The 15099-nt window shown below is 43.3% G+C and overlaps 1 protein-coding gene across 2 annotated transcripts in view; it reads right to left on the bottom strand.

Moving 5' to 3' along the window:
* The window catches only part of HGH1 (HGH1 homolog), an 81317-nt gene extending 67411 nt beyond the window's left edge, over positions 1 to 13906 (bottom strand). The window contains exons 1-2 of one of the 2 annotated variants that reach the window (XM_063950404.1): positions 13811 to 13906; positions 5847 to 6392 (exon numbers count right to left, since the gene is read on the bottom strand). In XM_063950404.1, the coding sequence (XP_063806474.1) occupies positions 5847 to 6392; positions 13811 to 13848 (584 nt within the window). In that variant the 5' untranslated portion in view covers positions 13849 to 13906. Of the gene's footprint in view, positions 1 to 5846; positions 6460 to 13810 lie in introns of both variants that reach the window. The other variant, XM_063950405.1, reaches the window with a different exon arrangement.
* Between the last annotated feature and the right edge of the window lie 1193 nt (positions 13907 to 15099).

The following is a 15099-nucleotide window of genomic DNA, read 5'->3' as shown; positions in this document are numbered from 1 at the left end:
AACTCTAAATCAGGGCCATCATTAGTCCTCAGCCTATTCCCTCTAACGACACGTCTGTACACGTGCATTGCAATCTCTTATATATTCACACCAGCGCCCCACGTCTGTACACGTGCATTGCAATCGCTTATATATTCACACCAGCGGCCCACGTCTGTACACGTGCATTGCAATCTCTTATATATTCACACCAGCGCCCCACGTCTGTACACGTGCATTGCAATCGCTTATATATTCACACCAGCGGCCCACGTCTGTACACGTGCATTGCAATCGCTTATATATTCACACCAGCAGCCCACGTCTGTACACGTGCATTGCAATCGCTTATATATTCACACCAGCGGCCCACGTCTGTACACGTGCATTGCAATCGCTTATATATTCACACCAGCGGCCCACGTCTGTACACGTGCATTGCAATCGCTTATATATTCACACCAGCGGCCCACGTCTGTACACGTGCATTGCAATCGCTTATATATTCACACCAGCAGCCCACGTCTGTACACGTGCATTGCAATCGCTTATATATTCACACCAGCGGCCCACGTCTGTACACGTGTAATGCAATCGCTTATATATTCACACCAGCGCCCACGTCTGTACACGTGCATTGCAATCGCTTATATATTCACACCAGCGGCCCACGTCTGTACACGTGCATTGCAATCGCTTATATATTCACACCAGCAGCCCACGTCTGTACACGTGCATTGCAATCGCTTATATATTCACACCAGCGGCCCACGTCTGTACACGTGCATTGCAATCGCTTATATATTCACACCAGCGGCCCACGCCTGTACACGTGCATTGCAATCGCTTATATATTCACACCAGCGGCCCACGTCTGTACACGTGTAATGCAATCACTTATATATTCACACCAGCGGCCCACGTCTGTACACGTGCATTGCAATCGCTTATATATTCACACCAGCAGCCCACGTCTGTACACGTGCATTGCAATCGCTTATATATTCACACCAGCGGCCCACGTCTGTACACGTGCATTGCAATCGCTTATATATTCACACCAGCGGCCCACGTCTGTACACGTGCATTGCAATCGCTTATATATTCACACCAGCGGCCCACGTCTGTACACGTGCATTGCAATCGCTTATATATTCACACCAGCGGCCCACGTCTGTACACGTGCATTGCAATCGCTTATATATTCACACCAGCGCCCCACGTCTGTACACGTGCATTGCAATCGCTTATATATTCACACCAGCGGCCCACGCCTGTACACGTGCATTGCAATCGCTTATATATTCACACCAGCGCCCCACGTCTGTACACGTGCATTGCAATCGCTTATATATTCACACCAGCGGCCCACGTCTGTACACGTGCATTGCAATCGCTTATATATTCACACCAGCGGCCCACGTCTGTACACGTGCATTGCAATCGCTTATATATTCACACCAGCGGCCCACGTCTGTACACGTGCATTGCAATCGCTTATATATTCACACCAGCGCCCCACGTCTGTACACGTGCATTGCAATCGCTTATATATTCACACCAGCGGCCCACGTCTGTACACGTGCATTGCAATCACTTATATATTCACACCAGCAGCCCACGTCTGTACACGTGCATTGCAATCACTTATATATTCACACCAGCGCCCCACGTCTGTACACGTGCATTGCAATCACTTATATATTCACACCAGCAGCCCACGTCTGTACACGTGTAATGCAATCACTTATATATTCACACCAGCGGCCCACGTCTGTACACGTGCATTGCAATCGCTTATATATTCACACTAGCGGCCCACGTCTGTACACGTGCATTGCAATCGCTTATATATTCACACCAGCGGCCCACGTCTGTACACGTGCATTGCAATCACTTATATATTCACACCAGCGGCCCACGTCTGTACACGTGCATTGCAATCGCTTATATATTCACACCAGCGGCCCACGTCTGTACACGTGCATTGCAATCGCTTATATATTCACACCAGCGGCCCACGTCTGTACACGTGCATTGCAATCGCTTATATATTCACACCAGCGGCCCACGTCTGTACACGTGCATTGCAATCGCTTATATATTCACACCAGCGGCCCACGTCTGTACACGTGCATTGCAATCGCTTATATATTCACACCAGCGGCCCACGTCTGTACACGTGCATTGCAATCGCTTATATATTCACACCAGCGGCCCACGTCTGTACACGTGCATTGCAATCGCTTATATATTCACACCAGCGGCCCACGTCTGTACACGTGCATTGCAATCGCTTATATATTCACACCAGCGCCCACGTCTGTACACGTGCATTGCAATCACTTATATATTCACACCAGCGGCCCACGTCTGTACACGTGCATTGCAATCGCTTATATATTCACACCAGCGGCCCACGTCTGTACACGTGCATTGCAATCGCTTATATATTCACACCAGCGGCCCACGTCTGTACACGTGCATTGCAATCGCTTATATATTCACACCAGCGGCCCACGTCTGTACACGTGCATTGCAATCGCTTATATATTCACACCAGCGGCCCACGTCTGTACACGTGCATTGCAATCGCTTATATATTCACACCAGCGGCCCACGCCTGTACACGTGCATTGCAATCGCTTATATATTCACACTAGAGGCCCACGTCTGTACACGTGCATTGCAATCGCTTATATATTCACACCAGCGGCCCACGTCTGTACACGTGCATTGCAATCTCTTATATATTCACACCAGCGCCCCACGTCTGTACACGTGCATTGCAATCGCTTATATATTCACACCAGCGGCCCACGTCTGTACACGTGCATTGCAATCGCTTATATATTCACACTAGAGGCCCACGTCTGTACACGTGCATTGCAATCGCTTATATATTCACACCAGCGGCCCACGCCTGTACACGTGCATTGCAATCGCTTATATATTCACACCAGCGCCCCACGTCTGTACACGTGCATTGCAATCGCTTATATATTCACACCAGCGGCCCACGTCTGTACACGTGCATTGCAATCGCTTATATATTCACACCAGCGCCCCACGCCTGTACACGTGCATTGCAATCGCTTATATATTCACACCAGCGCCCCACGCCTGTACACGTGCATTGCAATCGCTTATATATTCACACCAGCGGCCCACGTCTGTACACGTGCATTGCAATCGCTTATATATTCACACCAGCGCCCACGTCTGTACACGTGCATTGCAATCGCTTATATATTCACACCAGCGGCCCACGCCTGTACACGTGCATTGCAATCGCTTATATATTCACACCAGCGGCCCACGTCTGTACACGTGCATTGCAATCGCTTATATATTCACACCAGCGGCCCACGTCTGTACACGTGCATTGCAATCTCTTATATATTCACACCAGCGCCCCACGTCTGTACACGTGCATTGCAATCGCTTATATATTCACACCAGCGGCCCACGTCTGTACACGTGCATTGCAATCGCTTATATATTCACACCAGCGCCCCACGCCTGTACACGTGCATTGCAATCGCTTATATATTCACACCAGCGCCCCACGCCTGTACACGTGCATTGCAATCGCTTATATATTCACACCAGCGGCCCACGTCTGTACACGTGCATTGCAATCGCTTATATATTCACACCAGCGGCCCACGTCTGTACACGTGCATTGCAATCACTTATATATTCACACCAGCGGCCCACGTCTGTACACGTGCATTGCAATCGCTTATATATTCACACCAGCGGCCCACGTCTGTACACGTGTAATGCAATCACTTATATATTCACACCAGCGGCCCACGTCTGTACACGTGCATTGCAATCGCTTATATATTCACACCAGCGGCCCACGCCTGTACACGTGCATTGCAATCACTTATATATTCACACTAGCGGCCCACGTCTGTACACGTGTAATGCAATCACTTATATATTCACACCAGCGGCCCACGTCTGTACACGTGCATTGCAATCGCTTATATATTCACACCAGCGGCCCACGCCTGTACACGTGCATTGCAATCGCTTATATATTCACACCAGCGCCCCACGTCTGTACACGTGTAATGCAATCACTTATATATTCACACCAGCGCCCCACGTCTGTACACGTGTAATGCAATCACTTATATATTCACACCAGCGGCCCACGCCTGTACACGTGCATTGCAATCGCTTATATATTCACACCAGCGGCCCACGCCTGTACACGTGCATTGCAATCGCTTATATATTCACACCAGCGGCCCACGCCTGTACACGTGCATTGCAATCGCTTATATATTCACACCAGCGGCCCACGTCTGTACACGTGCATTGCAATCGCTTATATATTCACACCAGCGCCCCACGTCTGTACACGTGCATTGCAATCGCTTATATATTCACACCAGCGCCCCACGTCTGTACACGTGCATTGCAATCGCTTATATATTCACACCAGCGGCCCACGCCTGTACACGTGCATTGCAATCACTTATATATTCACACCAGCGCCCCACGCCTGTACACGTGCATTGCAATCGCTTATATATTCACACCAGCAGCCCACGTCTGTACACGTGCATTGCAATCGCTTATATATTCACACCAGCGCCCCACGTCTGTACACGTGCATTGCAATCGCTTATATATTCACACCAGCGCCCCACGTCTGTACACGTGCATTGCAATCGCTTATATATTCACACCAGCGCCCCACGTCTGTACACGTGCATTGCAATCGCTTATATATTCACACCAGCGGCCCACGTCTGTACACGTGCATTGCAATCGCTTATATATTCACACCAGCGCCCCACGTCTGTACACGTGCATTGCAATCGCTTATATATTCACACCAGCGGCCCACGTCTGTACACGTGCATTGCAATCGCTTATATATTCACACCAGCGCCCCACGTCTGTACACGTGTAATGCAATCACTTATATATTCACACCAGCGGCCCACGCCTGTACACGTGCATTGCAATCACTTATATATTCACACCAGCGGCCCACGCCTGTACACGTGCATTGCAATCGCTTATATATTCACACCAGCGGCCCACGCCTGTACACGTGTAATACAATCGCTTATATATTCACACCAGCGGCCCACGTCTGTACACGTGTAATGCAATCGCTTATATATTCACACCAGCGGCCCACGTCTGTACACGTGTAATGCAATCACTTATATATTCACACCAGCGGCCCACGCCTGTACACGTGTAATACAATCGCTTATATATTCACACCAGCGGCCCACCCCTGTACATGTGTAATGCAATCGCTTATATATTCACACTAGCGGCCCACGCCTGTACACGTGTAATGCAATCGCTTATATATTCACAATGGCGGCCCGCCCCAGCGTCGCACAGAAGCGATCTCTGTAACGCCATTCGCTCTCTGTCACTTGACAATGGAGATTCTCTTTCTTGGTTAGTTTCATTATTGCGGGATAAACAATCTTTTAGCGTCCGATGTACTGCGACCTATATTCGCTTTCCGTCTCAGCATAAAAGGTAATACAATATGAAAGCGCTCTGGAGACATGATGACGCAACAGACGCCATTACTATAGGCCAGCACTGCGTATACTCGCTCAGCGGCTGGCCACGCATGCGCCTCCGATCGCCCCTCCTACGTCATCTTCCAGTTTGGCCTTCACCATCTGTTCCTATTGGACAGACGCTTCTCTAGGACTGGGTCATTCCACATCAAATCTACAATCCCACCTTATAATCTCTCATTTCAGTTTAATGTGATATGATAATCGCTGCCCTGGGTGTAAAGAAACCCCCACATCTTAGGCTAATACATCGGCAGGTGCGTACCCGGCCTCAGACCGCTCAGATCTCACCTGGTTCTGTCCAGGATAAAGTCTCTGCCTTCTGCAAGCTGCGTCAGATTACACAGCAGCGGCCCGAGATAGTCCAGTGTGGCTGCTGGATTGTACTTGGGACTACACGTCATTTCCAGAATCTGGTTGAATCCTGAAGGCTTTAGAGCAGACAGCACAGAACGGCAGGTGTCCGCCTCGCGGCTCAGGTTGCAGAGCGCTGTACAGACAGAGTCAGCGTAAATATACTGCGGATCGCACAGGCGACTGATCAGCGTGGGGAGCAGGGTGGGGATGTCCAGCAGAGCAAGGTGAGTGCATGGGTCAGAGGTCATATTCACCAGTATGCGATAGGAATCCTGGACAACTGGTGGCGATAGGTCAGAGGTCAAGTCTAGCAGAGTTTGCAGTAATCCTGGCAAATCACACAGACTCTTCCGCCCCGGAGGTGTCACACTGACGCCGAGCACATAGTCCAGAGCCTTGCTCTTCACATCCGGCCGAGTCTCTGGGCTGAGGAAGGAGAGGAACTCACAGCAAAGTGATGGCTCCATAAGATTCCTAACCCTGAGGAGGGAACAGCGAGAGATGAGTGCGATGGACCCAGGTTACATCTCTGCACGTATTTATCAATCTAGGAAAACACATTTGTTACATTCAGTCATTATAGCAGCACAGAATTCATTACACGTAATAGAGAGGAACAGACGTAAAGATACACGTTACATTATCTGAGCTATTCCTATGTCAGTATAACCTGCAGATTTATATTACTCGTTACAATCAGTCATTATAGCAGCACAGAATTCATTGCACGTAATAGAGAGGAACAGACGTAAAGATACATTGTACATTATCTGAGCTATTCCTATGTCAGTATATCCTGCAGATTTATATTACTCGTTACAATCAGTCATTATAGCAGCACAGAATTCATTACACGTAATAGATAGGAAGAGACGTAAAGATACACGTTACATTATCTGAGCTATTCCTATGTCAGTATATCCTGCAGATTTATATTACTCGTTACAATCAGTCATTATAGCAGCACAGAATTCATTACAAGTAATAGAGAGGAACAGACGTAAAGATACACGTTACATTATCTGAGCTATTCCTATGTCAGTATATCCTGCAGATTTATATTACTCGTTCCAATCAGTCATTATAGCAGCACAGAATTCATTACACGTAATAGAGAGGAACAGACGTAAAGATACACGTTACATTATCTGAGCTATTCCTATGTCAGTATATCCTGCAGATTTATATTACTCGTTACAATCAGTCATTATAGCAGCACAGAATTCATTACACGTAATAGAGAGGAACAGACGTAAAGATAAACGTTACATTATCTGAGCTATTCCTATGTCAGTATATCCTGCAGATTTATATTACTCGTTCCAATCAGTCATTATAGCAGCACAGAATTCATTACACGTAATAGAGAGGAACAGACGTAAAGATACATTGTACATTATCTGAGCTATTCCTATGTCAGTATAACCTGCAGATTTATATATTACTCGTTACAATCAGTCATTATAGCAGCACAGAAATCATTACACGTAATAGAGAGGAACAGACGTAAAGATACATTGTACATTATCTGAGCTATTCCTATGTCAGTATATCCTGCAGATTTATATTACTCGTTACAATCAGTCATTATAGCAGCACAGAAATCATTACACGTAATAGAGAGGAACAGACGTAAAGATACATTGTACATTATCTGAGCTATTCCTATGTCAGTATAACCTGCAGATTTATATTACTCGTTACAATCAGTCATTATAGCAGCACAGAATTCATTACACGTAATAGAGAGGAAGAGACGTAAAGATACACGTTACATTATCTGAGCTATTCCTATGTCAGTATATCCTGCAGATTTATATTACTCGTTACAATCAGTCATTATAGCAGCACAGAATTCATTACACGTAATAGAGAGGAACAGACGTAAAGATACACGTTACATTATCTGAGCTATTCCTATGTCAGTATAACCTGCAGATTTATATTACTCGTTACAATCAGTCATTATAGCAGCACAGAATTCATTGCACGTAATAGAGAGGAACAGACGTAAAGATACACGTTACATTATCTGAGCTATTCCTATGTCAGTATATCCTGCAGATTTATATTACTCGTTACAATCAGTCATTATAGCAGCACAGAATTCATTACACGTAATAGAGAGGAACAGACGTAAAGATACACGTTACATTATCTGAGCTATTCCTATGTCAGTATATCCTGCAGATTTATATTACTCGTTCCAATCAGTCATTATAGCAGCACAGAATTCATTGCACGTAATAGAGAGGAACAGACGTAAAGATACACGTTACATTATCTGAGCTATTCCTATGTCAGTATATCCTGCAGATTTATATTACTCGTTACAATCAGTCATTATAGCAGCACAGAATTCATTACACGTAATAGAGAGGAACAGACGTAAAGATACATTGTACATTATCTGAGCTATTCCTATGTCAGTATATCCTGCAGATTTATATTACTCGTTACAATCAGTCATTATAGCAGCACAGAATTCATTACACGTAATAGAGAGGAACAGACGTAAAGATACACGTTACATTATCTGAGCTATTCCTATGTCAGTATAACCTGCAGATTTATATTACTCGTTACAATCAGTCATAGCAGCACAGAATTCATTACACGTAATAGAGAGGAACAGACGTAAAGATACATTGTACATTATCTGAGCTATTCCTATGTCAGTATAACCTGCAGATTTATATATTACTCGTTACAATCAGTCATTATAGCAGCACAGAAATCATTACACGTAATAGAGAGGAACAGACGTAAAGATACATTGTACATTATCTGAGCTATTCCTATGTCAGTATATCCTGCAGATTTATATTACTCGTTACAATCAGTCATTATAGCAGCACAGAAATCATTACACGTAATAGAGAGGAACAGACGTAAAGATACATTGTACATTATCTGAGCTATTCCTATGTCAGTATAACCTGCAGATTTATATTACTCGTTACAATCAGTCATTATAGCAGCACAGAATTCATTACACGTAATAGAGAGGAAGAGACGTAAAGATACACGTTACATTATCTGAGCTATTCCTATGTCAGTATATCCTGCAGATTTATATTACTCGTTACAATCAGTCATTATAGCAGCACAGAATTCATTACACGTAATAGAGAGGAACAGACGTAAAGATACACGTTACATTATCTGAGCTATTCCTATGTCAGTATAACCTGCAGATTTATATTACTCGTTACAATCAGTCATTATAGCAGCACAGAATTCATTGCACGTAATAGAGAGGAACAGACGTAAAGATACACGTTACATTATCTGAGCTATTCCTATGTCAGTATATCCTGCAGATTTATATTACTCGTTACAATCAGTCATTATAGCAGCACAGAATTCATTACACGTAATAGAGAGGAAGAGACGTAAAGATACACGTTACATTATCTGAGCTATTCCTATGTCAGTATATCCTGCAGATTTATATTACTCGTTACAATCAGTCATTATAGCAGCACAGAATTCATTACAAGTAATAGAGAGGAACAGACGTAAAGATACACGTTACATTATCTGAGCTATTCCTATGTCAGTATATCCTGCAGATTTATATTACTCGTTCCAATCAGTCATTATAGCAGCACAGAATTCATTGCACGTAATAGAGAGGAACAGACGTAAAGATACACGTTACATTATCTGAGCTATTCCTATGTCAGTATATCCTGCAGATTTATATTACTCGTTACAATCAGTCATTATAGCAGCACAGAATTCATTACACGTAATAGAGAGGAACAGACGTAAAGATACATTGTACATTATCTGAGCTATTCCTATGTCAGTATATCCTGCAGATTTATATTACTCGTTACAATCAGTCATTATAGCAGCACAGAATTCATTACACGTAATAGAGAGGAACAGACGTAAAGATACACGTTACATTATCTGAGCTATTCCTATGTCAGTATAACCTGCAGATTTATATTACTCGTTACAATCAGTCATAGCAGCACAGAATTCATTACACGTAATAGAGAGGAACAGACGTAAAGATACATTGTACATTATCTGAGCTATTCCTATGTCAGTATATCCTGCAGATTTATATTACTCGTTACAATCAGTCATTATAGCAGCACAGAATTCATTACACGTAATAGAGAGGAACAGACGTAAAGATACACGTACATTATCTGAGCTATTCCTATGTCAGTATAACCTGCAGATTTATATTACTCGTTACAATCAGTCATTATAGCAGCACAGAATTCATTACACGTAATAGAGAGGAAGAGACGTAAAGATACACGTTACATTATCTGAGCTATTCCTATGTCAGTATAACCTGCAGATTTATATTACTCGTTACAATCAGTCATTATAGCAGCACAGAATTCATTACACGTAATAGAGAGGAAGAGACGTAAAGATACACGTTACATTATCTGAGCTATTCCTATGTCAGTATATCCTGCAGATTTATATTACTCGTTACAATCAGTCATTATAGCAGCACAGAATTCATTACAAGTAATAGAGAGGAACAGACGTAAAGATACACGTTACATTATCTGAGCTATTCCTATGTCAGTATATCCTGCAGATTTATATTACTCGTTACAATCAGTCATTATAGCAGCACAGAATTCATTACACGTAATAGAGAGGAAGAGACGTAAAGATACATTGTACATTATCTGAGCTATTCCTATGTCAGTATATCCTGCAGATTTATATTACTCGTTACAATCAGTCATTATAGCAGCACAGAATTCATTACAAGTAATAGAGAGGAACAGACGTAAAGATACACGTTACATTATCTGAGCTATTCCTATGTCAGTATAACCTGCAGATTTATATTACTCGTTACAATCAGTCATTATAGCAGCACAGAATTCATTACACGTAATAGAGAGGAACAGACGTAAAGATACACGTTACATTATCTGAGCTATTCCTATGTCAGTATATCCTGCAGATTTATATTACTCGTTACAATCAGTCATTATAGCAGCACAGAATTCATTACACGTAATAGAGAGGAACAGACGTAAAGATACACGTTACATTATCTGAGCTATTCCTATGTCAGTATATCCTGCAGATTTATATTACTCGTTACAATCAGTCATTATAGCAGCACAGAATTCATTACACGTAATAGAGAGGAAGAGACGTAAAGATACACGTTACATTATCTGAGCTATTCCTATGTCAGTATATCCTGCAGATTTATATTACTCGTTACAATCAGTCATTATAGCAGCACAGAATTCATTGCACGTAATAGAGAGGAACAGACGTAAAGATACATTGTACATTATCTGAGCTATTCCTATGTCAGTATATCCTGCAGATTTATATTACTCGTTACAATCAGTCATTATAGCAGCACAGAATTCATTGCACGTAATAGAGAGGAACAGACGTAAAGATACATTGTACATTATCTGAGCTATTCCTATGTCAGTATATCCTGCAGATTTATATTACTCGTTACAATCAGTCATTATAGCAGCACAGAATTCATTACACGTAATAGAGAGGAAGAGACGTAAAGATTATATATACATACATACATACACACACACACACACACACACACACACACACACACACACACACACACACACACACACACACCTACCTCAAAAAATAAAGGGAACACTAAAATAACACATCCTAGATCTGAATGAATGAAATATTCTTATTAAATACTTTGTTCTTTACATAGTTGAATGTGCGGACAACAAAATCACACAAATATTATCAATGGAAATCAAATTTATTATTAACCCATGGAGGTCTGGATTTGGAGTCACGCTCAAAATTAAAGTGGAAAAACACACTACAGGCTGATCCAACTTTGATGTAATGTCCTTAAAACAAGTCAAAATGAGGCTCAGTATTATGTGTGGCCTCCACGTGCCTGTATGACCTCCCTACAACGCCTGGGCATGCTCCTGATGAGGTGGCGGATGGTCTCCTGAGGGATCTCCTCCCAGACCTGGACTAAAGCATCCGCCAACTCCTGGACAGTCTGTGGAGCAATGTCGCATTGGTTGATGGAGCGAGACATGATGTCCCAGATGTGCTCAATTGGATTCAGGTCTGGGGAACGGGTGGGCCAATCCATAGCATCAATGCCTTCGTCTTGCAGGAACTGCTGACACACTCCAGCCACATGAGGTCTAGCATTGTCTTGCATTAGGAGGAACCCAGGGCCAACCGCACCAGCATATGGTCTCACAAGGGGTCTGAGGATCTCATCTCGGTACCTAATGGCAGTCAGGCTACCTCTGACGAGCACATGGAGGGCTGTGCGGCCCCCCAAAGAAATGCCACCCCACACCATTACTGACCCACTGCCAAACCGGTCATGCTGGAGGATGGTGCAGACAGCAGAACGTTCTCCTTGGCGTCTCCAGACTCTGTCACATCTGGCACATGTGCTCAGTGAGAACCTGCTTTCATCTGTGAAGAGCACAGGGCGCCAGTGGCGAATTTGCCAATCTTGGTGTTCTCTGGCAAATGCCAAACGTCTTGCACGGTGTTGGGCTGTAAGCACAACCCCCTCCTGTGGGCGTTGGGCTCTCCTACCACCCTCATGGAGTCTGTTTCTGATCGTTTGAGTAGACACATGCACATTTGTGGCTTGCTGGAGGTCATTTTGCAGGGCTCTGGCAGTGCTCCTCCTGTTCCTCCTTGCACAAAGGCGGAGGTAGCGGTCCTGCTGCTGGGTTGTTGCCCTCCTACGGCCTCCTCCACATCTCCTAATGTACTGGCCTGTCTCCTGGTAGCGCCTCCATGCTCTGGACACTACGCTGACAGACACAGCAAACCTTCTTGCCACAGCTCACATTGATGTGCCATCCTGGATGAGCTGCACTACCTGAGCCACTTGTGTGGGTTGTAGGGAGGTCATACAGGCACGTGGAGGCCACACACACTACTGAGCCTCATTGTGACTTGTTTTTAGGACATTACATCAAAGTTGGATCAGCCTGTAGTGTTTTTCCACTTTAATTTTGAGGGTGACTCCAAATCCAGACCTCCATGGGTTAATAAATTTGATTTCCATTGATAATTTTTCTGTGATTTTGTTGTCAGCACATTCAACTATGTAAAGAACAAAGTATTTAATAAGAATATTTCATTCAGATCTAGGATGTGTTATTTTAGTGTTCCCTTTATTTTTTTGAGCAGTGTATATATAACAGTAGCAGGACACTATATATATAACATTAGCAGGACACTATATATAACAGTAGCAGGACACTATATATAATGTGAACAGGACAGCATATATAACATTAGCAGGACACTATATATAACAGTAGCAGGGCAGTATATATAATGTGAGCAGGACAGTATATATGATATTAGCAGGACAGTATATATATATATATATATATATATATATATATATATATATATATATATATATCTCTCATTAGCAGGACACTATATATATAACATTAGCAGGACACTATATATATATATAACATTAGCAGGACACTATATATATATAACATTAGCAGGACACTATATATATATATAACATTAGCAGGACACTATATATATATATAACATTAGCAGGACACTATATATATATATATATATAACATTAGCAGGACACATATATATATATATATAACATTAGCAGGACACTATATATATATATATATATATATATATATATATATATATATATATATATCTCTCTCATTAGCAGGACACTATATAACATTAGCAGGACACTATATAACAGTAGCAGGACACTATATAACAGTAGCAGGACACTATATATAATGTGAGCAGGACACTATATATAACAGTAGCAGGACACTATATAACACTAGCAGGACAGAATATATAGCATTAGCAGGACAGGGCACCGGACACTGCAGGACACTTACAGATTAGCAGCACGTTGTGAATCCTTCTCCAGACACATGTTGTCAGTCGCAGGATGATGACTACTGGGGGCGGAGCTAAGAAGAGGGAACAAGAGGAAAGCTGAGCTACAGTTTTATCTGCTGGATGGCGGCCATTTTACCGGAGTCCGTAGGCTGCAATTTCTACTTGTACAATTAGATTATGAATAAACTATCTTCATAAAACGTGATCATAACCAACAGGTATATTATACCCGGGAAATATATCAGCTGTGATATCTAGACGTATGTACTGTGGGATACTGGCGTGAGTGGGTTACATTTAGTGGGTTAGGGCCGAGGTTCTCAAACTCAGTCCTCAGGACCCCACACAGTGCATGTTTTGCAGGTAACCCAGCAGGTGCACAGGTGTATTAATTACTCACTGACACATTTTAAAAGGTCCACAGGCGGAGCTAATTATTTCACTTTTGATTCTGTGAGGAGACCTGCAAAACATGCACCGTGTGGGGGTAACGAGGACCGAGTTTGAGAACCTGTGGGTTAGGGCATACTTGCCTGCCTGCCGCTCTCCATGAGGGAGACAATGCTCTGTTCCTGGACTTTCCTGGTAATGTATGATTGCATCACCTGTGGTGAAACACCTTTCTTATCAATTACCTGGCTCACCACAGGTGATGGCAATCATACATTACCAGGAGAGTCCAGGAACAGAGCATTGTCTCCTCATGGAGAGGGGCAGGTAGGTAAATATGGGTTAGGGTTACTAGGGTTAGGGTTCATATTTGGGTTACGGTTATTATTGTTAGGGTTAGGGTTGATGCTAGGGTAAGAGTTTTGGGTTAGCGTTATTTGGGTTAGGGTTCGTATTAGAGTTAGGGTTCGTATTAGGGTTAGGGTTCATATTAGGGTTATGGTTCGTATTAGTGTTGGGGTATTAGGGAGTTAGGGTTTTAGGGATAGGGTTAGGGTATTAGGGGTTAGGGTTCGCATTAGGGTTATTAGGGTTCGCATTAGGGTTAGGGTTCGCATTAGGGTTTGCGTTAGGGTTAGTAGGGTTAGGGTTCGCATTAGGGTTAGGGTTCGCGTTAGGGTTAGGGTTCGCATTAGGGTTAGGGTTCGCATTAGGGTTAGGGTCAGGGTCAGGGTTTAGGGTTAGGGTTGGGTTAGGGGTTAGGGTTAGGGTTTGCGTTAGGGTTAGGTTAGGGTTAGGGGTTAGGGTTCGCATTAGGGTTAGGGTTAGGGGTTAGGGTTAGTGGGTTAGGGTTTGGGTTAGGGTTAGGGTAGGGTTAGGGTTCGCGTTAGGGTTA

This window comes from Pseudophryne corroboree (genome assembly GCF_028390025.1).
Source record: "Pseudophryne corroboree isolate aPseCor3 chromosome 5 unlocalized genomic scaffold, aPseCor3.hap2 SUPER_5_unloc_4, whole genome shotgun sequence".
NCBI lineage: Eukaryota > Metazoa > Chordata > Amphibia > Anura > Myobatrachidae > Pseudophryne > Pseudophryne corroboree.
Note: the sequence above shows the minus strand (reverse complement) of the source record. Positions and strands in the feature narration are given on the sequence as shown.